Below are 24,071 nucleotides of genomic sequence, written 5' to 3' on the forward strand. Positions count from 1 at the left end.
TTATGCATACATATATATATTTTTAAATCGTTTGTATCATCTTCTAGAAATATCTTAGAACGCTGAATTGATGTACAGAATGGAAAAAAAAAAAAGACAATTCTCTGAAGAAGGAATAGGATCGACTATGCCATTATCATCACCAAAGTACCTAAAATGAAATGTAGCTAGAATACTGGGTTTGGGTTTTTGGGTTTTTTTTTACGTTGCCCCCCCCCTCCTACCCCAAGAATGTCAAGAATTTGAACTCCCTGTTCCTTAAGGTGAAAGGGCATTAATTAACTCGGATCTGCTCATGAAGAAGAGGGGACGCTGGAACCATACAATAAAAGTTTCCCGAGTTTAGGGTGGCGGTAAGGGGACACTCTGCTCCGGTGCCTCGGAGGTCAGCGAGAACAACGCTCAAGTCACGGGCCGCTCGTCGGGAGCCAGTAAGATCTCCACTTGCATCTCAGTGATTCTCTACTCCTTTATTTCGACATTTAGCTTTAGGTTTAAAATATTTGCTAAGAAAGCGGAGAGGTGATTAACAGAGATTTTAAAATGTGCGCCATAGTTACACGTTCCGTCCACAGAGGCGAAGGAAACTGTACAGCATAGGTTACAAAGCGGTTTATCTCATCGTTCGCGGACACCCCAGCAACCCCTCGGCGCCCGTGGCGGTCGACGGCGGAAAAGCGGAAACGGATTCGAGAAGCCGGCGCGGCCCCTTCGGGTCTCACAGAGGGGGCATCGTCCCCATGCTCCTTTGAGAAGACCGTCTGCTGGAGATGCCCAAGGAACAGGCACCCACGGCCCCCTGGGGGACCGCAGGCGCTACCCCAGCCCGGGCGCAAACCCCTCCCGGCTGCAGGGGCAGCTCGGAGGATGCGTGGCCTCCCAAAAGGGCCACACGCGGACAGCTCGCGGTCTGCACTGTCTCCCAGCGCATCGCTGACACGTCCGGGCAGCTGCCGCTTCTTAAATTAAAACTCCTTCCTCTTACATGCGCTAGAGCCACCAGGTTGGAGGGGAGCTTGGCCGCCGCTCTGATACTGGGCTGCGATATTATTATTTTTATATTCTCATTCCAGCAGACCGGATTAAAGGCAGCGATCGCCAGCACAGAACTTAAAGGAGGCAGCAGTCAGCCGGAGCGGCCCGGTTGGGACCGGCCCCGGCCGCCAACGACATGCCATGCGGGGCGGCAGCTCATTCACGGCTGCTCCCAAGACAAAGGCTGCCGGAGGGTGAGGACAAAGCCAGATGCTGCCGCACCCTGAAGAAGCTACTTAATAAATATCGTCAAGAAACAAGATGCAAAAGAAGCCCTCTGGGGCGCAACCGCCTCGGCTCAACTGAAGGTCGTCTTCTTGACTCAACTGAGATTTGAGAGAGGAGGAAACTATGAAAACAAAACAAAACGGAAAAAGCCGATCTTAACACTAGCAGTAAATAAATTTGTACAACGATTCAGTCTGTATAGTATGATGAAATAAATCTACATCTTTTCTTATTTTGGTGCTTCGAATTATACATACAAACAACAATTACAGGGGCTTGTTCACGCAGCGTGTGGGCCCGGGCGGAGGGTCTCTGGGACCCCCGACAGCGACGTGGGTGTTAACACGCATTGCCCGGAACTGAGAGAATTTTCCAGGCGGGGGCCCACAGCTCTGAACAAATGATTCGCCTATATCATTTTTTTTTTCTTTTTTTTCTTTTTTTTTCTTTTTTTTTTTCTTTTTTCTTTTTTTTTTTTGTAATGCATCAAACGCTTGTGGCCAGTGAAAGGCAACAAAACTGGCAATGTGTCCGTGTGGATACCAGACCTAGTTCCTTCTTAATCCCCATACATTATTTCCCCATATCCCTTAAAACTCTTGGCGTCCTTCGCGCCTTCCTCACAGCTACCCGCCGGATGCGATAAAAGTCGTCTTCGAATATACAGTATGTCTTACAATATAAGTTATATGCAACGGTCCGCGTTTTTTTTTTTTTGTTTGTTTTTTTGTTTTCACAGCACTAGAGAGGACCCTGTTAAATAGGGAGTATGAGTCTGAATGGCTTATTCACAAATGGGACCCGGATTCAGCGGTTGGGGTCGCAGACAGCGCGGCGAGCTCCTCGGCGAGGGCGGCAGACGTCCTCCTGCTTTCTGCTTTCTGCCTCCCCAAAAAACAAACAAACAAACACACACACACACACGGGTGTCCGTCGGTTCTCGGCTTCACGATAGTGCTCCTGCAGAGATGTGCGCAGAGGGGCGGGGGGGCGTCTCGCCCGGGGACCTCACGGCGGCCGGCGGCGGCGGCGCTAGCCCATGGCGGTGACCATGCTCGACGGGTGGTGGGGTCCAAAGGACAGGCTGGACGGCGGGTGCATGGGCGTGGGCGTGGTCAGCATGTGGCCGGTGTGGCTGAAGGGCGAGATGTGGCTGAGGGCCGGCATGTGTCTGGACAGAGCCGCGGGGCTGAAGGAGCCGGTCTTGGGGAAGTCCTCCAGCGCGTCGTGCACCTTTTTGCACTTTTTGGACTTGCTGGACATTTTCCGGTTTCTGGTCTGGATACCTTCTTTCTTCATCGTCAGGGGTCTGTTAATCTAAACAAACATCGATTTTTTTTTTTTTTTTTTTTTTACTTTTTTTGCCAGCTCTGAAATCCTGCAGGCTTTCTTTCTGGCACCCCCATCGGGCTTTCCTCTGGAGGCCCCGGCTCAGGGATCTGCTTTTGGGGGGCCCCCTTCCTGCCCCCCTTTCCCCGGGACCCAGAGTCCTGCAGGCTAGGTCTGCGATAGAGTTCGGTCAGCCTCTACCAGCTGCAGGCCCCGGAGGCCACAGGCGAGCTGTTCCAAGCAGAGGCTATTCATTGTGTTTATCCTCATTGGTCATTTTGAGGGGCCTCTCGCCTCGGGAACTGGGCATCCTCAAGGACCATATTCTAGAGACCTCCCTGGTATGACTGCATTTCTAAATGACAGAACTTCAGGCGACTAACATCTAAGGCCTGGTCTTACTTGGTGAGGGCTCCCTTAGCAGCACATCTCCTGAGAACGGAGACAGCAACCAAGGCATCTTCAGGGGAGAAGCGAGAGTCTGTCTACCCGTCTGAAATCCACATCGGGGCGTCAGGGCAAGGAGGACTGCACCCCCTCTTCAAAGAGGCATTCGGGTGCCTCATTCCTACCTGGCCCATTCGCAGTCGAAGGTGCTGGCAAATCTTCCCCAGAAACGTGTACGTTCTGGGGTCGTATCTGAATACGTGTCTTTCCAAAAGGCCCTCCCTCGCCCACGTCACAGAAACTGTGATGACTGAAAGCTGCCATCTCTACCCAGTTCTGACCACTCGCTTCTAACTAGAGGAAGAGCTGAACGACCACTTGGCGGGGGGCGGGTGCAAAGTACTGTTCCTCTCACCCGAATATTCACAGACCAGGAATGAACTGGGGGACAGAGGCGACATTCCATTTCTCCTCGAGGAGACTCACTGGTTTGGTTTATTTTTAAATAGCTTTGCTCCGGGACGTGGGGCGGGAACCAAGAGAGGGAGCGTCATTACACGGCCACGGAGACCACGCTCCACGAGGAGTCGCAGACAGGCGAACCGCAGCAGCAGACATCTGCCCACAAGCAAAGCCCACATCTGGCCACCTGTCCCGGGACTGTGCCCGCGCAGCCCGAGGAGCGGACGCCCGGCCCCCGTCCTTTCTGACCCCGTGGGGGAGAAACGCCCTCCCCCTCCTCCACGATCCACCTGTCTGCTCCAAACGCACACAAACGACAGTGAAGAGAGGACGCAGGTGATCAGGAGGGACGGGCTGCCGAGGCGGGAGAGGTGACCGTGGAGGGGACACAGAACCTCCCAGGGGACGTGAGGCCTGATGCCCCCCCCTGGCTCCAGGAAGGCAACGCGAAGGCAGAGGAGGCAAAAGGTCCCTGCCAACAGGACGTCGCAGGGTTCCTTCCCCAAAGTTATGATCGAGATCCAGGTGTGGCCAGCAGAGGTGATAGGAATCGACTGTCATGTCAAGTCTCCCCCAGATAACGTCTAGACACACAGCTCTTCACCCGGATATCTCGATACACACAGCCAGCTATCTGAATATAATATCTAGTTACACAGATAGCCACACAAACCCAGATACCTAGTCCCAACACCACCTCGATAACGCTGATACTGAGAGCTGTAGTTATCTAAACACCTCGATAAGCAGAGAGGAACTAACTCATGGCGCACACACATGCACACACGCACACACACACGGGTAGGGTGAAAGACAACACAATGAGAACCTTAATAGATTATCATCTCTCATTGTTAAATGCACCTAAATCGCACACATAAATCACCTCCTTGCCTAAATTCTTCCAAAACGAGAGGAGACAGTAAAAGTACTCTTGACAAGCGAGTTTCTCTCCTCCACTGCAGCCCGGCCGTGAACTCAGGAGCTACGAGACAGGGCTGGGAGTGAGCAGCGAAGAGGGTTCGTTGACTCTGACTTGAGGAGAAACTCCTGTTCTCCAGAAATTTATATATATACAATGTATATGTATACATATATACACACACACGTATATATACACACACACGTATATATACACACACACATATATATATGTGTGTGTGTGTATATATACACATATATACACACACACACATATGTGTGTGTGTGTATATATATCTATATATATTTTTTTTACATTAAACACAATCGAGATCATTTCTCACGATGATTAAGTAGTCATAGAAATTTACAGCTGGTGAATTTCCCATGATTCCTATGCTTCCGTGGAAGGAGGAAAGAAATACATAGACCGGCACGATTCCTGCTCGGAACCGAACTGGGGGCATGCTCAGCGGAGAGAGCGTTCACTGCCCCCGGTCCCCATCCGGCCTGACGCCTCCCAGCAAAGCCCCCGGGACTCGGTCCTGCGCCTCCATGCCACCGGCTGCACCCCCTCGCACGAGTGTACTCGCTTCTCTGAGTCATCATTTCTCCAACTAAACTGGAAATAAAAACGATTTCTGCCCCGTCTACATCGTGGGACCATTCGAGGCTCCAGGGTAATCAAGGGTCGTGAAGGTTCCTTGAAAGCCATAAATGACAACCCCAAAATAATTTTATAGGCTGTGCCGACGGCCGATGGCTCATAAACTGTAATGCCCCAAATCTGCCAGATTTCGATCACAAATCTGTTTATCCCCCACTGCAGTGAGCAAGTAAATTCCCCAGTGAAAACGGGATTTGGGTTTCACCGCCGAGGACTGGTCAGGGGCCGGGGAGGGGGGTGGACAGCCGGCTGACTGTGGGAAGACCCTGGTTTCATCAGAGCTGGCGCTGCCCGGGCACCGTGTCGAGAAGCCGTGACGCCGAAGGCAAGGTCGGTCATCCCCGGGAATCAAAGCAACTGATCCCCAAAAGGCGAAAAAGGACTGGCGTGCTGGGGTCACCCTCAGAAGTCCTCCCGTGACTCAAAAAATTTAACCAGAAACGCTTCCTCCCAAATTCCCAAGTAGTCATGGGTAAGATGAGGCGAGGCCAGCATGGCCCCGGGGAGAGAGCTCTGCCTTTTCCCCGTTCAGCTCAGCTCCGGACTCTTTGCCAGAGAGAGACAGAGGGAGGGAGAGACAGACAGACAGACAGAGGAAGCGGTCACAGTTCTTTCTTTGGGACTAGCCTCATTTCCTTGGGACTAGCCAACCAGAGTTGTTTGGGGGGGAAAGTTTTAAGGTAAAGACGCTGCAACGTGGGAGGACCCCAAGGTAAAAGGCCAGAGAGAGCAGGGCACCCCGCTGTGGCCGACTGGCAACGGCCACCCCGCTGAGGTAACATGGAAGGGGGCGCCTGCCTCTCCCCTCCCGGGCGTGGGGAGCTCACGGGCTGCGCCCCTCACCTCTCCCGAGTCTCTGTCTATTGGGAGGATGGAGCCAGCAGACGGTGCCTCTGGGGCACGTGGCCGCGTGTCTTCTACCCAGAGGACCCCTTAAAACCCACAGCGCTGACTCGGGGACTGAGTCTGCACCCCCCGACTGCAGAATGTGTGTGCCCCCCGCATCACGACTCTGGTCACCTTTCTCTTCTGCTCCCTCCTCCATCAGAATGAACCCCGAGGCAGCACCAAAGCCTAACTGTTTCCCAAGGGGAAGCTTCCCCTCCGTGGCCCGCCCCGCGCGCGGGACTGCTGTCCTCGGTCCCTACTAGGGGGCCTGGGCGGCCTGTTTGTGACCGCGGCGCGCTCAGCAAGGCTACGCCGCGGGAAGCCGTGTCCTACCCTGGGTCTGCCAGCATCGACTCCCCGAGTCCCGGGGTGACGCGAATCGGGAACGGGGACCTGGCAAGGGGCGTCCTGGGGGACCCGCGTCCTGGGCGGGAGGGGGCCGGGCGGGGCTGGCCCCCGAGACACTTACATTGTGCAGCTTGTAGTAGAGCCCGCAGGCATTGCAGACGGGGTCCCCGTTGGCGTTCCTTCTCCAGAGCGTGGTGGTGGTGGTCTGGCAGTTGGCGCAGGATGTCCCCGCTCTCCTCGCTGCTGACTGGGGGGCGGGGAGGGGGAGGGGGAGGGGCAACGAATGTTAAATGTGTTTTCAGAACGACAGACTTAAAAAAAAAAAAGAAAGAAAGAAATTATCATTGAAATCAAAACTAGCGAGTGGCCCACATGAAAGTAAGAAAGATTCTCCAGGAGCAGCCTCGAGAAAGAGTCTGGGGCGGAGGGGCCTGCGGCCCTGTGGCCCAGCGCCCCCAATTCAGCCCGCTGTGCTCCCGTGGGGAATTCGGGACGGTCCGAAAGCCCACGCCACCCCTCTGAGTTAATTCCCCCCTCTCCCCATCCCACGAAGCGCCCCAGATGTTTCCCTGTTATGGGCAGCAACGTCAATCAACAGGACTAGGGCCGGGCCGTCCGCGGCGCCGTGCGCCAGGCCCACGAGGTCCAGCGCGACTGCTGAGATGTGACGTCCACACGAGAGGCTCCCGGCCATCGCGACCAGCCACAGCGAAGAGGGAGCAACCCCGGGCCCCCAAAGCGCCCGGCCGCCCCGAGGGTAAAGCAAGGCCGGCTTGCAGAGAGAACGGGGCGCCGGCAGAGTGCGGGGGTGCACGTGCGCGTGGCGCGCATGATTGGGGGGCGTCAGAAGTGAACGAGACCCCGGCGCGTCTGCAGCCCCAAAGCCGCTCAGCCCACGCATCCAGGCTTGGTCACGTTGGGCCCTTTCAGACCCTGTCACTCGTGGCGACAGCGGCCATCCTCCTTCTCTTTGTGCGGCTTTTAGTTACTGAGACAAACTGTAAAGCAGGGGGAATCGGGGTTTTCGCCGAGAACACGGCCCCTCCTCCCCCCGCCCCCATCTCGTTCCCCCTTCTGGAAATTAGGTATTTCCTATTTGCCGTTCACAGGGCAGAATGGTGCAGGTCAAATGTCACCCTCGCCCTGAATTTTAAGTACTTGACTGTGCCTTCGCGTCTTCTGAAAGGGAAATTTGCCTTTCGCTTTTACATTTATAAGGGGACTTATTCTCTATGTCTCTGCCTTAAAAAAAAAAAAAAAAAAAAATCAAACTGAAAAACTTTTGAAAGAGAATGGAATTAACTGGGTCACTTCTCACGCCCATCTCTCAACTCCTCAGCCCCCTGCCCCGCGTAAAAGGAAATGTCCAACTACAAAATTGTTTCCGCTCCTGAACAAGACACGGTACCAAAGGCAAGAGAAGGAGAAGGCGCTCGGCTCGTCTCAGTCTGCCATCGAGACGATTCCGGTGTGGTCACAAAAGCGTGGGACAGAAGTGGCAGAGATCGCTCTCCGGGTTTCCATCCATATCTTATCAGTCAAAAAGCCAGGCCCCAGACGGGAAGCTGCCAGGTAAGGCAAGCCCGGGGGGCGGATCTGAATTAACCAGACTGATTCCCTTTCCTTCGGAGCCTCTAAATGGTTCCACAGATTTGCTCGTCCTTCCTACCAGTTTAAAACATAGATTTATTTATTTATTTATTTATTTTGGCCATAATTCTTTATTTTCTGCGTTCTCGGGCACCGCAAATTAAAAACAGCCCTTCTCTCTCTTCGTTGAGAAGGTTCCACTTTTTGACTGTCCGTTTTGAAAATAATTCGGCCCCGGCCCCGAAGCACTGCCTCTAACCCCACCTTTGCCTCCACGAACCATGATGAATCAAGACTGAAATCACTGTTTCTTCTGTGCTCGTGGGAAGAAAATGATACATCACACGTCGGTGCTTGAGGATTTTGACGACTACGCTCTCACGCGATTCTTATCATCGTCCTGTACTTTTTTGTCTCTCTCTCTGTCTCCTCAGGCACCACGTCTCCCAGCTCAACAACTTGGAAAGCCTAGTACACAGCACCTCGGGCCACTGGGCAAGAGGAGAGCTCCAAAGGATGAGGGTCACCATCTGCCATGTACTGACAATGTAAGAGACGCACGAGCCGGCTCGGAGCACGTCTCCAAGCCACAGTGTTCGGCTCCCTAGCGGGAATAAAGCACGTTAATAAACCAGGCCACGCAGCAGGGTGTTAGAGACACCTGCGAAAATCCTGGGGACCCTGGAGGGAAAAACGCCTTGGCTGTGCCCTCCAGTCATTCCTCCTATTATCCACGCAGGTTATGCAGTATTAAGATAAGCATCTGATAGAGGACCTAGCTACGTGGGGATGGGCCCGGAGGTCCTCGGTGAATCCACCGAACGTGCAAAACAAAACTAGCCAACTGGAGAGACGGAGCTGGAGGGAAGGGGCAGGAAATAATATGACAGAAGAAAAAGGAAGGTTCTGGGTCCTCAGAAGTCAAGTGCGCCTAAGGGTGAAAAAGGAAAAAACCCTAGATGTGTGTGCTCCGAGTATCTCTCGGAAACACACGAATTCCATGGAACGAAAACACGAAACCACCCAGAACGGATGAGTAAGACAGAAAAGACAGCTTCAAATGTGACAGCCAATGAGCTCTAGAATTCAGAGCGAGCATTACTCAGAGTCTAGAGACTTCTTACGAAAGGCGAATGGAGACTAAATCGTATAAAGTGCCAGTAGAGCTTCCTATCTGCCTGGAGAGAAGAAACCCTGAGAACATGGCAAGTGCGCCCTCGTGCATCGATCAGCACACAGTCTGAGACTCGACTTCCTCCTCTTTTTCTGCCTTGACTATTACCTTTCAAAAAAAAAAAAAAAAGAAGCTCAGTTACGGCAGCGCCATGCCTTATTTTTAATGAGAAGGTTTTTGTTGTTAATTTTTTCGTCCCTTTTTTTTCCTTCTTCCTTTTTAAAAAAAAAAAAAAAAAAAAAAAAAAAAAAAAAAAAAAAAAAGGCCAGGCTCTCAGTGATTCAGAACATTCTTTTGTGATGTAATCATATTCATTCTGTGCTAACACCTCCAGCCTTTTTTTTTTTTTTTTTTTTCAGACACGTCTTGTTCTGATCCGTTCAAACATCTTGATGTTTAGATTGGGGAAGCTGAGTTGTTGTTTATGAGTTATCTCCAGAGCTCAGATATCCGGCAGCTTTTTCCTAGGAAGTTAGCTTTGCACATGACAGAAAGGAAGAAAAAAAAAAAAAAAAAAAACCCAAAGTACATGGGCACGGGGAGGTTGAGAAAGTTGCAGAAAGGGGCAAAGATCAGAAAGAATAACGTCTAGAGACTGAGGATTGCCAAAAATTAGTCACGTGGGTACTTCCATCCCTAGAAAGTTTTTCCTTCTTCTGAAGAGGATGTGAAAGGTGTCAAGTTGCAGTGAAACCGATGGGGAAGACAAGCAATTCTTTAAGAAGAGTAGAGAGGATTTGGACTCCCTCCCCTCCCCCCTTGAGCATCGGATGGACGTGTCTTCATCCAGTAATCTGCATGGGGAAACCCCCTCCTCCCCTCTCTGCATGGAGAAGGTCATCGCCGCAAAAGGCATTTTGATCTCTTGACTGTGGTTAGAGTTATCATCTGCCACCCTGCTTTAACTTGTCTGTTACCTCCACTTGCTAATCGAGCTGGCCTGAGAGTCCAAGGACACGCTGACAAAGGGAACATCTCCTGCTAGTTGTCCTCATACGTGTTGGACTGTGCCAAGTTTTCCCGAGGATTCGTAAAGGTCGAGAAGTTTAACGAAGAAAAAAATAAATAAAAAGAGTGGAGGGAAAAGCCATCGCTCGAGCAATAGCAGTTCAAAGACGATCTAAGGCCAAATGGATGGCAGGGGACCCAAAAGGCCAGCCGGGAGTCACACGATGTTCCCCACGGGAATTACCTGTGGGGGTCCCTCAGCTACGGACACGAAAAACTCCACAAGCTTGATGGCTCAGGCTTGTGACACCCAGCTGCCTGGCCCCATCGATGCTAAATTACTGGCACGCGAGGTTCCTCCAGCAGTGAGGCTGTGATCACCACCCAGGACCCCTCTCCTACGTTCTGGGGGGTGCCTGGGACAGTCCCCCACACACACACGCTAAATGTCCCTGTCTGTCGAGTAGTGACTACCGGCGCATCGTAAATCAGTGCCTCTGGTCCGTTCAGAGAAGTCCTCCTGTTGGGGAACGCATTTCGGATGCGAGGACCAAGAGGCCTGCACCCCGAAAAAATGTGAGAAGTAACTGAAGAAACGTGGGAGGGGAGGGAAAAGAAAGCTTTTTCGGTATAGCTCATTTTTTTTTTTTAAAGGGGGGCGGGGGGAGGCTCTCCCAAACAAGCTGACATGAGTCTGCCCTGTCCTGCCAATTTCCCACAGAAAGCTGTCGCCCCGAAGGACGGACGCAGCCGACGCCACGCGGTCCTCGCTCGGAGGGGTGCGGCCCCCCGGACGACTCACCAGTCTCCGCTTGGGCTTGATCAGGGGTCGGTTCTGCCCGTTCATCTTGTGGTAGAGCCCGCAGGCGTTGCACAGGTAGTGGCCGGTGCCGTCTCGCCGCCACAGCGGGGTGGAGGTGGCCCCGCAGTTCACACACTCCCTGCCTTCTAGAAACAAGACCACGCGTAAGTCACTTGGGGAAGGGAGGTCCGGCCGAGACGCCGGAGACCTTCTTTTTCCTCTTTCCCTTTTTTCGGGGAGCTTCCCCACCCCCACCTCCCTTGAAGGGGGCTCCCAGGCCGGACGGGGGTTTCCGGGTGGCCCGCCCAGGGCCTCTCCCGCACACGGAGACGTGGCCCACGAGCACACGGCAGCAGAGGCGTGCTCTGGGCCCGCCCCCCGCCCAGGAGAAGGGCCACCTGTCACCTCTCACAGCTCCCCCCAGCACTCTGGGCCCCGGACCACGGCGAAAGCAAGACGCTCCATTCAGTGTGCTCTAAGGAAGACGAAGGTGACCCGTCCTCATCCCTACGGCTGTCTATACGGGTCGATTAAATAACGAAGGTCGGGATAGGGAGAGAGGAAAGATGAGTCAATGGCAAGACAGATCAACAGATAGTAAAAAGATGAGCAGATTGATTGATCGGCCGATTGATTTTAGTGGCGAGGGCTTGAGATTTTATTTCCAATAAAACCGTACATGTCCCTGGCCGGCAAGTAATAGATGAAGACCCAGCTAAGTTCAAGGCTTTTCATAGCTTCCCAACCACGGTGACAGGGACCGAAGTGACATCTTAGGCAAAGGGACTAGAACGGGTTTGGTGGGGGCAGAGTGGGGGGGCAGAAGGATCGGGAGAACAGGCCAGTTACAAAAGGGGGTGGGGAGCTCCCGGTGGCTCGTTAACCAAGGCCTGCCTACAGTTCGTCTTTTTTTTCCCAGAAAAACAAACAAACAAAATAAACAAAAAACTGGCCAGGCCAGGTTCTCCCTCAGCATTCACTCCAGGGGTGGGACAATGAGCCAGACCCTCAAGCAGCGTGTGAGGACACCATGGCTTTCCATCTCCTGCAGGGGGAGGATGGTTTCTGGGTGCACCTGCCCCACTGTTGGGGGGGCCTAGTCTCTCTGCCTGGCTGCTGCAGCCAGGATGTCCCAGGGACCCCCTGCTCCAGTCCCCCGCTGGCCCCAGGTCTCTGCAGGAGCCAATGGCCCCACTAGCCTGGGGACAGGGTTTTGCTCTTTTTGGGATGCTGAGAGGGAGGCTTTAGAGGATTGTAGGGGGGAAAGGTTGTTTTGATTAAAAAAAAAGAAAAAAAGAAAAAAGAAAAAACCTCAGTTATGCCAAAACTATCAGGAAGGAGAACCGGGGTGCTGGGGAACCTCGACGCCCACAGGCAAGTCTGACCTGGGTTGGGCCTGTCCCGTCTTTGGAGACCCCCAAGCCCAGGGTATGGGAACTGGGGGGCTGACACCTGTGAGCCCACGCTTCTGCCCAGGGACGAACTGGGAAGGGCAGAGGACTTTTGCACATGGCAGAGGGCTGCACCCCCTCACGCCGTGGTCCATGCCAGTGCTCCGTAGTCTCTGTCCACTTCCCTTTGTCAAAAAATAAAAATAAATAAAAATAAGGAGTTAAGATTTTTTTTTTCCTCCAAATTCAAAAGAGGTTCTTAACCCAGGGTCTACACAGCACCTTCCAAGAACCCCTGAGATTATCTACAAGAACATGGCCCTGGCATGCCGGGGGCAACTTTCCAGGGGGCCAGCGGCGTCTGTGGGCTCTCAACAAAGGCTTTGGACTGAAGTGCATCTAGACACCTTCCGCTGGGGTCCAAGCCTGTGGGCTGTGGCTGGGGCTCCCGGAGGAGGCATGGAGGAGGGGGGAGGGGGGAGGGGGCGGTGCGTGGGCCAGGAGGTGCCAGGCCGCTGGAGGCAGGAGCCAGGCAGGCTGGGCGGGCTGCGGCCCCAAGTGGCCACTGGGTCAGCCCCTTCGGGGGTGGGGATGCTGGCCTGGCCTGGCTGGGGCTGCCCACTCCCCATCCCGGCAAGACGGTGGGGGTGGCGGGGGGCTCTCAATTCCCAGCCATTTTGCCCCTCTCCTCCTTGGGCGCCGTTGGAGTGGCCGTGAGGTCCCTCTGGTCCCTCCTGCACCAGCCGCTCAGGGCTGGAGGCCCTGCTCCCAGGCACCTGGGCTGGGGGACCTCCCAGCCTGACACACTTAGTCTAATTTCCTTTCCTTTGTCAGACAGTGGGGAGGATGACAGCTTCCTTTTCGGAGGGACCTTAAAAGCCAGCAACGGCTGCCTCCTCAGCCGGGTTCTGCGCACTAGAGCAATTTTCTGTCCTGATTCACTTCGTGAGTTCGCGATTGCCTCGTGTGGGTTTTCCTTTTTCTTTCTTTCTTTCTTTTTTTTTCCTCTTTTCTCCTCGTTCCCTCTAGTCTGTCACTTCAGCAAACAAACAGTTTCCCTAACGGAGGCCCTGGCTGTCTCCTGCCTTTTTTCCTCCTCTCTCCTCGCTCGCTGCCTGGTGTGAGCGGCTCAGACAGACACCTCTCTCTCTTAGGTGACAAGAACCACAAAGCGGGGAGGCCTCTTGACATTCAACAGCCATTTTCAAACACCCCTTCGCCTCTGACTGAAATCCTGAGACTGGGCTGGATGGACGGGGCAGAGGGCAGGGCGCGAGGTTGTGAAGAGGAAGGTGGAGGGAGGTGCCCGCGGGAGGCGGGTGGGCAGCCGGGGACCGACCCTTTGAAAAAAAAAAAAAAAAAAAAAAAAAAGCTTTGTCTTTTGTTTGCAAAAATACATCCCAGCTCCGACAGCCCGCCGGCATGACAAAAGCAGTAGGTGCCCTAACCACAGCTTCAACCGTTTCTCCAAAACGCGACAACCCTCTCCTCTCTCATCTCCTCTCTCCTTTTCGGCAAGTAGCACGTTTTTGCAAAGAACAGGTTTAAAAAAAAAAAAAAAAAAGGCGACCGCTAAAACCAAGAGAATCCCCTCCTCAAGAATTCCCACCCCTTCCACCCTCTTTACGCAGAAGGGGTCCTGAAACTTCCCCTCGCGGCTCCCACACTCCCAAAAGTCCCAGCCCCCTCGAAGCCCAGGTGTGCTGGCCTCGGGTTTTTTTTTTTTTTTTTTTTTTTTTGTGACTGTGAGAAAGGAATCAGAGGAGGAAGTAAAAAGCCAGAATTAAATCGTTTCCTCTCCTCTGCCCCCACGAAAAGTAAGATAGAATAGGCATAGAGGTGCCCCTTGGTTCTGGTTTGGAGAAACCGCAGATCTCCCCACAACCCCCCAAATGTGCAGAGTCTTAAGGAAAGAGATGAGGGGAAGGAAAAGACTGAACCAGAGGCCGAAGGTGTGAGGAGGCAGAGGGGGGCGAATCGGATGCGGAAACCAGGCCAGAGAAACCCAAACCAGAGGCGTTTGGAAAAGTCACTGTCCCCTCCCCCCACACAAACCACCGCACCGGCCTCAGATACCACCATCTCCCCCCCAAAACTTTTAGCCCTACCAGAAAAAGAAAACTTAAAAAAAATAAATAAAATCCCATCACTACCTCAAAATGCACAGGTCTGCTCTCTTTGCCACCGGCCCCCAAGCCTTGATCTAATCCCGGGTTCCTGCGGGAAGCTGCACCCCATTTCTCTGCACCCCCACACACACACACCGACCAGGCAGCCGCCCCCCGGCTGGCCCGCTCGCCATCTCCCTGCTCGCTCTCTGCCTGCAGCGGCAAGCCTGCCTCCCTCTCCTGCTGCGACTTTCATGCACTGAACATGCAACGCTGAGTTTTTCTGTCAGCCTAACCGCATCCGGGCTCTATTAAAGTTCCTGGCGTGGGATAAACAATGCAACTGTCGCGTGCAGCAGTCTGAAAATAATTGGATTAGCTAAAACATATCAACTAAATAGAGACAGTCCTGCCCAGGCAGTCGGAGTGAATGTCACCCTGGAAAAAAAAAAAAAAAAAAACAACAACAACAAAACCCTGAAAACTGATCTCATGGTCACTGGGCTCCCAGAGCTCTTCCACGAAGATTTTTAAACCGGGGTTTTGCCAGCTCTGTCTCGAGACTGCTCATCTCGTCCATAAAAGACGAGTGATGTGTGCCACTTCTACAGGGAGGGAACAAATGAGCAGAGTCACCCCCCCCAAATGGACACCCTCCCCACCCCACCCCAAAGAGACATAGCAGTCTTCACAAAATCATCTCTAAAAACACAAGCAGACTTCATCTCAGAGAACCTCGAATTCTCTGATTCTGCTGCTTCGCTTAGAAAGAAAATTGGTGGTGGAGCATTTCATTTTTTAAAGCAAGAGGATTTTGTGTGGTTTTTTTTTTTTTTTTTTTTAATGCAAGTGTCTACACCAAGAGAAAAAAATCGCGCTGTCAGATGGGCTGTGCTTCCTTCATCTTCAGAGAGGATGAGCAGGGGAAACAGACCCACACACACCTGGGGAGCTTTTACAGCCCTTCCTACCTCCTCTGGCTTCAGAGCCATCGAGAAATCCGTCCTAAGATGCCTTCCTGCCCCTACCTGGGCTGTCAGCACGAGAGGATGCTGCAGGGAACTGGCCCAGTGACTTTTGCTTTTCAGGCGGCTACACTTCCCGGTGCAGAGCCTGCCTCGCTCCCCCTGAGGTCACAGCCCGAGCCCCCTTTGCCACGCAGAGACCACGTGGACTGCTTTTGCCAGGGCCAGGTCGCCGGCAGAAAATACAGCCCCACACTCTGTATACACGTCTGTCTGAGGGGCTGTCCTCTGTTGACTGCATGACCCCATCTGAGCTGGGGAGGAGGCGCAGTCAGAGCGACCAGGAGGCCAGCAAGGGTCAGAGTAGGGACCTGCGTTGTTTAGGTTCCAGAAGGTTTCGGTTTAGCGTTAAACACGAAAGAGTTCTTCCCTAGCCTTCCGTTTGGGCTTGGGAACTGACCGAAGGCTCCTGGCAGAGCCCAGAAGGCCCCGCAGGCAGGAGAGGGTCTGGGTCCGTGTTTTCTCTTTCCTCCCCCAGCTCTTCGGGGGGTTAAATGAGATGCCACTGGAATGAGAGGGGACACGGCCCCCGCTTTCCCGCATCTGAAATCACATCTCATGGGGGGCCGGCACCAACCGCCCAGCTCCCTGAGGGCCCAGCGCAGGGATCCAGGACAAGCGGAGGGGGAGGGGAGACGGGCCGGGGGCGCGCAGGCGCCTACCTGTGCTGGATCTCGCCTTGGGCCTGGACTTACACCCGAAGCCGGTGGGGGAGCCCCCCAGCAGGCTGCTGGGGGGGAAGAGTCCGGAGCTGTATTCCGGGACGTAGGGCGGGTAGGTCGTGATGGGGTGGTGGGCGGAGGCCGCCGCCCCGCCCAGGGTGGTCATGCTGGCCCTCGAGTGCGTGGACTCCAGCTTCATGCTGTCGGCCAGCGGCACCTGGTACTTGATGCACTCCTTCTCATCCTGCCGGCCCGAGCCGGCCGAGCCCGGCGTGGACAGCGACGGGTCCGGGGACACGTCCTTCGGCGGGGTGGGCGGGAAGGTGAAGAGGTGCGGGCTGGAGTGGCCGGCCGACAGCGAGGAGGACGAGGCCGGCGGGTAGACGGAGAGCGGCCCCGGGGAGCCGTGGTGGATGGACGTCTTGGAGAAGGGGCTGAGGTTCCAGGGCGAGGCGGTGTGGTGGCTGCCCAGGGCCTTGCCGCCGTCCAGCCAGGGCAGCGACCCGTGCAGCAGAGGCGGGCGGCACACCTGGCTCCCTGCGGCGAGGGGCGGCAGATAGAACGGAGGGTGAGAGCAGCCCCTGGCCGGCCCTCCGGCCCACCTGGGCGATCTTCCCCCACCCCGCCTCTCTGTCAGGAAAATGCCACAGGCAGGGGGCCCTGGATGCAGGCCCGCTCCCTCTGATCCGGGCCATGCCACCAGCACCTTGTCCCACACACACTTCACCCCTGTGTCCCACACGAATGTCCTATCCAAGCCCACAGGACGAGGGGCCTGTGTCTGGCACCCAGGAGGTGCTGCCATGGGGTGGCTTATTGGCCTCTCCAGATACACTTTCTAAATCACATCCCCCGAGGTCCCCCTCCAGAACCTGACTTGATTTATTGGTACCCTTCAATGGCCCCACGACCCCCGCCCCACACCTAATCCCAGCCAGCCTGATAAGAGGCCCCGCTGTGAATGGTGAGGCCTGAAGGGCTGAGCCTGGCCGCCCGTGAGCAATGCCAGGAAGAGCCACCACCAGACACGGGCCAGCGGCAGCGCCAGCCTCCCAAGCCCAAGGCAAGAAGGCGTGGGGGTGGCTTTGGAGGGTAGAAGTAACCCTACTTCAGGCTGGCTCATGACTGGCAAGGCCTGACACGGGATTTGCAGGGAAATTTTAATCGCTCAGACTGTGGGAGGAAGTTCACAGGGCTGGACGGACCCTGAGATGGCCCTGTCACCCTCTCAAATCCTACAGAAGAAAATAAAATAAGCCCCAGGGGCCCTCAAAGCTGCGATTCTGCCAGGGCGACATGTGAATTTCCACCTGAGCCCGAGACACGAAATTCCAGTTTGTGTGTGTGTGTTTCGCTCACACACGGGTGAAAGGCAGCCGAACCCCAGACCGGTTAAGTCCATGCACCCGGAGAGGGGTACATTTAAACTGCAAGTTCAAATCCACACACTTATTGATCTTTTAATCCAGGACCTGCCTCAGCATTTGCCGGCCTATTTTAACCATTAAGAACAATACTGAAACTAAAATCTTAAGCGAGAGGAAGGGGAGGAGAGTGAAGGGGAAGGAGAGTTCTGTGAACACCGAGGGTCAAGATTCATATTATGCAGGAAGTAGTATAGTAAATAATATTAGGTCTGCATCCACCCCGTCTCCACTCAACCGCCGATCTGCACATAACCAGCGCAAAGGGCGCCCCGGCCGCAGAAACGATTGTTTGGGGCTGGTGACAGGAGGGCGGAGGACGCCTGCGGGAGGGACTCTGCCACCCGCGCCCAGGAGAGGGACTGGGGCAGACCTCAGGCGGCGGGGGCACTGCCTGCCACTTTGTTGCTATTTCTTCTTCCTTAGGAACCCACGCTCAGCTGGGGAGCCTTAGAGCTTTTGCTCCTAACTGCACGGGGCTGGGCTTCTTGTAATGTTTCAGAATCCTCCCCAACTTCTCAAGGTGAAAGAGAAAGAAAGGAAAAAAAAAAAAGAAAGGAAAGGCTACTGGAATGGCCCCTCCAAAACAAGGAACCCTGGCGGACCCTCGGCTTCCTTTGGGAGCCCAGTGGCTCCAAAGTTGCAGGCCAAGGGGAGAGGGCGAGGCGGGAGTTGCAAGGAGCAGCAATGAGGCGACCTAAAAGCAGAGACGCAGGAAATTCTGTGCAGCCGGGAATGGAGGAAACCGCATGTGTCCTAACCTTAGGACACTGGTCTTGCCACCCGAACCCCTTCGAGCACTAGAATGCCACTCCTGGGAGCCGAGCCGTAGCAGGCCTGCCCACGCAGCAGATGCACTAGCTCTGGGGAGAGGTCAAAATCTGGGGTGTGAATGAAGACGTCTCTCGGGCCTTCCTGGAGAAGTGCCGCAGAAACAGCGTCGCGGGCAGTAGCCCCCGAGAAAGAACTGAGGGGAAACCGGGGGAGCGAAGCGCTCTGCAGGAACCGAGCCCTGGACCGGCCGGGCCGGCGCGGCCGCGGGGCCGGGGAGCCCTGGCCCGCGGCGCCTGGGCCCTCGGAGGGAACCGCAGCCGCACGGGGACAGAGGGCTGCAGCCCTGCGCCCGCCAGGTGAGCGCCAGGCCCCTGGGCCAGCAGCCGCGGAGAGGCGCCTCTGCGGCTGCTGTTAAAAACACACTCCTGACAGTCGAGAAGGCTCCCTCGCCCATTTCCGGGCCCCGATAGTTTTTAAATGAAGCACTAACTGGGGCCTCAGGCCGGGTCTGCCCGCCCCTCGCCCTCCCCTGCCGCCCCGGACTCACCGTGGTGGGTCGGAGGGTACCGCTGCACCGTGGCCCTCACCGAGTTTCCGTAGTAGGACGGGACGTGGTTGCCTTGCCCGTCGATGTTAAAAAGTACATCCACCTCCTCGGGCAGAGGGTACTGCGCGGGGTCCATGTAGGAGTGGCCGAGGCCCGGGTGGTGCGCGTCCGGGTGCTGTCCGTTGAGCACCGCGGGGTGGTGGTGGCTCACCCAGCGCGGCTGGTCCGCCGTCACCTCCATGGCCCCGGCTGCGCTCGCGCCCTCTCGCCGGGCCCGGAACCCGCGCGTGAGAGGGAGGGCGGTGGGCTGGGCGGTCAGGCGTGGGGGCGCCGGGGCTCTGCAGGTGCGCCCGCCGTCGGAGGAGCGGGGGTCGTCAGGGGGGGAATGGGCGAGGCGGGAGGGAGGATGAGCGAGTGAGATTTCAAAAAAAAAAAAAAACTTTAAGGGGTAGTTTCGCAAAGAGGAGGAAGAAACAAGGAATTCCAAGAAAACAGGTACGGAAGGATAAAGGGGGTCCAAGTTGTAAAAAGCGGGGGCGGGGGGGAGCGAGGCCGGCTGGAATTCTGCAAGCGAGGCTCCTCTGCGGCGGCGCCGAGGCTGAGCCCCTCTCCTCGGGTCACCTGCGAAGGAGGGAAGGGGAGACCAGGATGAGCCTCCTGAGCACTGTGGCACCTGGGTTTAGGAAGTCGCACCGCCCGCCCGCGCCCGCGCGCCCGGACACGCACACGCGCGCGCAGGCGCCCGCGCCTCCCGCGGAGCACGGAAAACCGGGACGCGGCCGGGCAGGCAGCGACTCCCAAGGACGTCCCCGCACCCCGGCGTCCCGGGAGCCCGGCACCGCCTGCGCCCTTCCAGCTCGGACGACAGCTCCCTCCCTCCGGGGACACCGGTCCCGGACCTTCCTTCCAGCCTCCAGAAACTCTCCAGAAGAGGAGCGTTGAGTTTTAAAGGTGTTTAAAGTTCTCCAAAATGCAGAGGGAAGGAGGGGGAGGAAAAAAATCAAACTTAAAAAAGAAAAGAGTCGTCGGTACCAACCTGGGCAGCGAGGAGCAGAGAGGAGAAGGAGGCGTGTGACCCGAAGAGCAGAAACTGCCCGGTCGGATTGCGTGGCTCTTCTGTCTCGCGCTCTCTCGGTCTCTCTCTTTTCCTCTCTCTCCCTCTCTCAGTATTTTTTTTTTTTTTTTACAGGGAATGCATTCTTTCTGAAAGTATCAAGACGGCGCCAGGCAGCTCAGTGTTCGCAGACAGCTGTGGCGCGACGCAACTTAAGGAGGTTCTAGTGTCATCCGCGCCGAGAGGGAGGAGCCTGGAGCTGGCGAGGAGGGGACAGACTCCCCAGCGCAAGGAAACTGCAACCCAAACCCGCTCCAGGACTTCACCCCCCGCCCCTCCTCCCGCCCCTCCACTGACCGGAAGGGGCGCCGGAGGGCGGCCGGGGCCGGGGGCCGCGGGGCGGGTGGGCGAGGAGGCGGGGGTGGGGGCGGAGGGGGCGGGCAGGAGAGAATTCGCGCTCTGGCCCTTTAAATGTGGCTCTGGCTCCTGCCAATTCTTTCCGGCTGGGTAGATAATTCCGTGCCGGGGAAAGCGGCCTGCTCCATTCATAAAGTTCATTTCTGCAGGCTGCCTCGCTTTTCCAGACGTTTTAAATGAGCAAATATTTCCTTTTTTCAATCCAGGGAAGTTTATCGGTTTGGGGCGACGTGCATGTAAAAATGGTCAGAAAATAAATTTTTTTTTTTTATCGTCAAAGTGCTTTAGGATTTGCCTCTCTCGAGAGAGAACTGCTTAAGAGGTTAAGGAGTTTGGCAGGAGGAAGATGCCTTTGATTGAAATGTCCGCGTCACTCTGGGGGTCGTCGTCAACATGCTTTCCAGCCTTGGGCGGTAACGAGCCTCTCAAACGAACGTTTCGGCTGCTGCAGCAGTCCCTGCCGGACCTGATATCTGTACTCGATGTGTGCGTGCGATGGGCGAAGAGGGGAAAGACTCGAACTAGTTTCAAGTGCAGGGAGAGGGGATGGAAAGAAGGAACTCGGGTCTTCACTGCAGCTACCCAACTTTTCGCTACTTAACCCGGCTCCCGGCGTGTCTCCCCAGCCCCCTCCACCGACGACCCGGCCGCGGAGCAGGACCGCGGAGACCCTCCCCAGGCCCCGCAGCCCCGGAGGACTCCCTCGGCAGGGCCCGGCCGCCGCGGGAGGAGGGAGAGCGGCTCCGAGACGCCCCTCGGGGGCGTGGCTGGGGCGGGGCCTGCGGAGGGGCCAATCAGCGGGCGAGGCTGTGGCCGGGCCGCGATTGGCCGGCCCCGGGGGCTCCAACCTCCGCGGCCTGGCTTGGTCCTTTGAGCCACTGCATCCCCTAGCGGCGCGGAAGCTCCTGCAGCCTCCCTGCTGGTAAAGGCAACCGGGGTACGCAGGGGTCAGGCGGGAAAAGCAAGCCCAGGTTCCACCCTCCACTAACCCGGGGCAACGTGTACGAGGAGAGAGTGCGGGGTTCTCCCGTAGGTTTTCCCACGGACCGTACTGAGCTTGATGCGAGGTTCCATTTCAAATGAAGACGTTATATGTACCCTCTTGCTCCTCCACCCCATAAAATTCCCTACAAATACAGAAATTCGAGCGAGAAGAGATAATCCTTAAAATTAGGTTCTGCAGGATTCTTTTCCTGCGGTGAAGGAAAGACATCAATATTCAGCCTTAATTTGGTGGTGGGGGCGGGGGTCTTTTTTTTTTTTTTAATACACAACCCTTGTAGGAAGATTAGTAAAATTTATTTGAAAGAAGCATTGGAAACATGGGTGCCCCGAGTCCTCTCGCGTCTCCATCTTCTTAAATCTCATGTTTGTTAGAAATCAGGATTGAGTTCCTAGATGCAGATCAGGAAGAAAATCCCTGTATTAAGTCCATACCCGCCCGCATGTTTCTTCTGAGCCCCTCTGCTCCGCGTTTCTGCGGCGGCCCAGTAAAGGAGCAGCATTTCCCTCCCCTCCCTGACCACTGCTCTCTGGGGCCAGTCAAGCCGCCAGCCTCTCCTCCTGCTCGCTCCTGCGCTCTCCAAACCTTTTAATTATTTAGTTTCTGTCTAACCTACACAGGAAACCGCTCACAATCGTGGACAGACGGAAGCACACACGTTTTTTCTCAAAATCCCGAGATTAAGATGAAGGGTGGAAGCAGAGAGGGGAAAAAAAAAAATGAAAGGCGCTTCTTCGCGCGTGAGTCCAGGACCAGGAGATGCTCGCCCGCCAGACCCCCGTCCCAAGCCACGCGGGAGTTTCCCAGCGTGGCTCCGCGGTCCTCTGCTCCCAGACCTGCAAGCCTTTCTCCGCGGAGAAGTGCCGCCGACGCCACGACTTGAGAATATTAACTTCTGACGCTGAGAACGATTTTTAAAGACAAAGAGAAAAGATTTGTGAGAGGAAGGCCTTCCGGTGCAGCGGCGCCTTACTGATAACGCAAAAAAAAAAAAAAAAAAAAAACCTGGGGGCTGGGGGAGGGAGGGGGGATTATTTATTTTAATTAAATCACGAGCGCCGAGTCGGGCTGCACTGGGATGGTGAGCCCCACCCCCACCCCATCCCCAACCACCTTGGAAAAATAAAAGCTCTCGAAGGCCCCTCTTGGTCTGGGTGGTTTGGAGCTGGCAGAGAGGCGTGGGGGGCTGCGGCTGGATGCCCGGTGTAATGGAGCCAGCCTGTAGGGGGTACTTAACATTTAATTCCCAGCCGGTCCGCCCCTGTTCCCGGACTGACAGTGGGTAATTGGGAAAGAGGACGTTGCTCTTTTGATGGCCCGCGCCGGCCAGTCTCGCCGACGCCACACTGGGTTTGACGTCACGGGCCCAGCCCCAGAGCCGGGAGCACAGAGCAGGGGGGAGGGAAAAGGAGAGGAGGGGGATACCAGGGAGGGAGGGCCGAGGTCGGGCCCGGGACCCACGGGGAAGGAAGGGGGAAGGGAGCGCGGCCGGAGAGAGGCTGCGGCGCGTGGCCTGAGGCGCAGAGCCGGGCTGCGGGGGTCTGGGCTAGGCCAGGCGCCGGCCTGACCCGCCTCGCCGGCAAATGCAGGCCGGGCTTCCTCCTCCGGGGGCGCGGGGGAGGGGAGAGGAGGGGGCTCGAGGCCGGGAGAAGGGGGGGGGAAGGTGGTCCGGATTCCCCCTCTGCCGTACCCTGCAGAGCTGATCCTGGCCTCCTGCGGAGACGCTCAGTGCCCTCCTGCAGACCTGCCCGCCCCTCCCCGGGCACCCCGGCCCAGGCCTGGTCTACGAGGCCCCCCTCCTCCCCTGGAGCGGCCGGCGGAGCTCGGGTGGAGAAAGCCGGGAGGAGACCGAGGACGAAGCTGCCGCCCCGGGCTCCCGCAGGGCGCGAGGCCTCCCTCAGCAGGGTAAGGGGCTGGCCAATGGCCTGGATGCCTGGGACCCTGGGGGCAAGTATCCGGGAGCCGAGCAGGAGCCGACGCAGCCACCGCCCTCCCACCAGCACCACGACCCCACCCCCCAGGAGCCGAGTCCCCGCGTGTGGCGGCAGGAGCCAATTTGGCCTATGTGCAGCGCCAGGCCTCGAGGCGGCTGCTTTAGGCGTCAAGTTGAGCGGGGTGTGTGTGCCCTCTTGGGGAAAGGGTAAGAAATGGAGCCAGACTTTCCCTCCTGGGTCGGGGTAAGCTGGGGGGACCCCCCCCAAACAAAAGCCCATATACAGGTCCCTCCCACCGTCCCTCCGCGAGCGCAGAGACTGCCCGGATGGAAGCCGGGAACCCGGTCCCGCGGGCCAGAGGGGAGGAGCTTGACCCCCAGGCTCACCCCTGGGGGGGTCTCGGGACCCAGAGATCGGAGATCCACGAAGCCGGCGTCTCCCACCCGAGCCTGCGACGGGCGCGCGCAGGCGAACTCCGCGGGGCCGAGGTGCCGGGAGCGGCCGCCCCGGGCGCCCGCGCGCGGCCCGCAGCGGGGAGCCAGAAAAGCCGAGCCCTGGGGTCGCAGTCACAAAGTTCCTAATCCCGCGCAGGGGGAGCGAGCGTGCCTCGGGCCGCCTGGGGCGGTCATTTGAGCGTGTTTACTTAAGGACTTTGCAAGCGGAGCGCGCGCGCGAAACAGTCGGATTTCCAGCGAGGCAGCAAATATTTGCAAGCGAGAGAAAGACGCGGAGCCGGGCCGCGCCGCCGAGTCCCTCCCCCCGGAGCCGCGGCGCCGGCCTGGGCGGACCCGGCCTCACAGTTAAAGACAGAAATGAAGCCGGGGACCTGCGGGGCTGGGGGCGGGGAGGGCGCAGAGCGACGGCAAAGGCCAGAAATTGGAGCGCGGCCCCGAGGCCCCGGCGAGCCGGGGCTGGGGGAGGAGAAACCCCTTCCCTTTCCAGCTCGATCAATC

General features: G+C 56.5%; 1 protein-coding gene and 1 long non-coding RNA gene across 4 annotated transcripts in view; one reads left to right on the forward strand and one right to left on the reverse strand.

Moving 5' to 3' along the window:
- The window catches only part of GATA3 (GATA binding protein 3), a 29,515-nt gene continuing 5,444 nt past the window's right edge, over positions 1–24,071 (reverse strand). For 2 of the 3 annotated variants that reach the window (XM_036228195.1, XM_036228197.1), the window contains 5 exons: positions 18,711–19,331; positions 15,966–16,502; positions 10,780–10,925; positions 6,387–6,512; positions 1–2,580 (listed from right to left, as the gene is read on the reverse strand). In XM_036228195.1, coding sequence (XP_036084088.1) covers positions 2,296–2,580; positions 6,387–6,512; positions 10,780–10,925; positions 15,966–16,502; positions 18,711–19,331 — 1,715 coding nt within the window. In that variant the 3' untranslated portion in view covers positions 1–2,295. The remainder of the gene's footprint in view (positions 2,581–6,386; positions 6,513–10,779; positions 10,926–15,965; positions 16,503–18,710; positions 19,332–24,071) is intronic. The other variant, XM_036228196.1, reaches the window with a different exon arrangement.
- On the forward strand, positions 20,193–23,900 carry LOC118608707. Its single transcript, XR_004953160.1, has 2 exons — positions 20,193–21,118; positions 21,805–23,900. It is a non-coding gene; the product is annotated as an uncharacterized LOC118608707 (long non-coding RNA).

Source organism: Rousettus aegyptiacus, unplaced genomic scaffold, assembly GCF_014176215.1.
Source record: "Rousettus aegyptiacus isolate mRouAeg1 unplaced genomic scaffold, mRouAeg1.p scaffold_m13_p_10, whole genome shotgun sequence".
NCBI classification, from domain to species: Eukaryota; Metazoa; Chordata; class Mammalia; order Chiroptera; family Pteropodidae; genus Rousettus; species Rousettus aegyptiacus.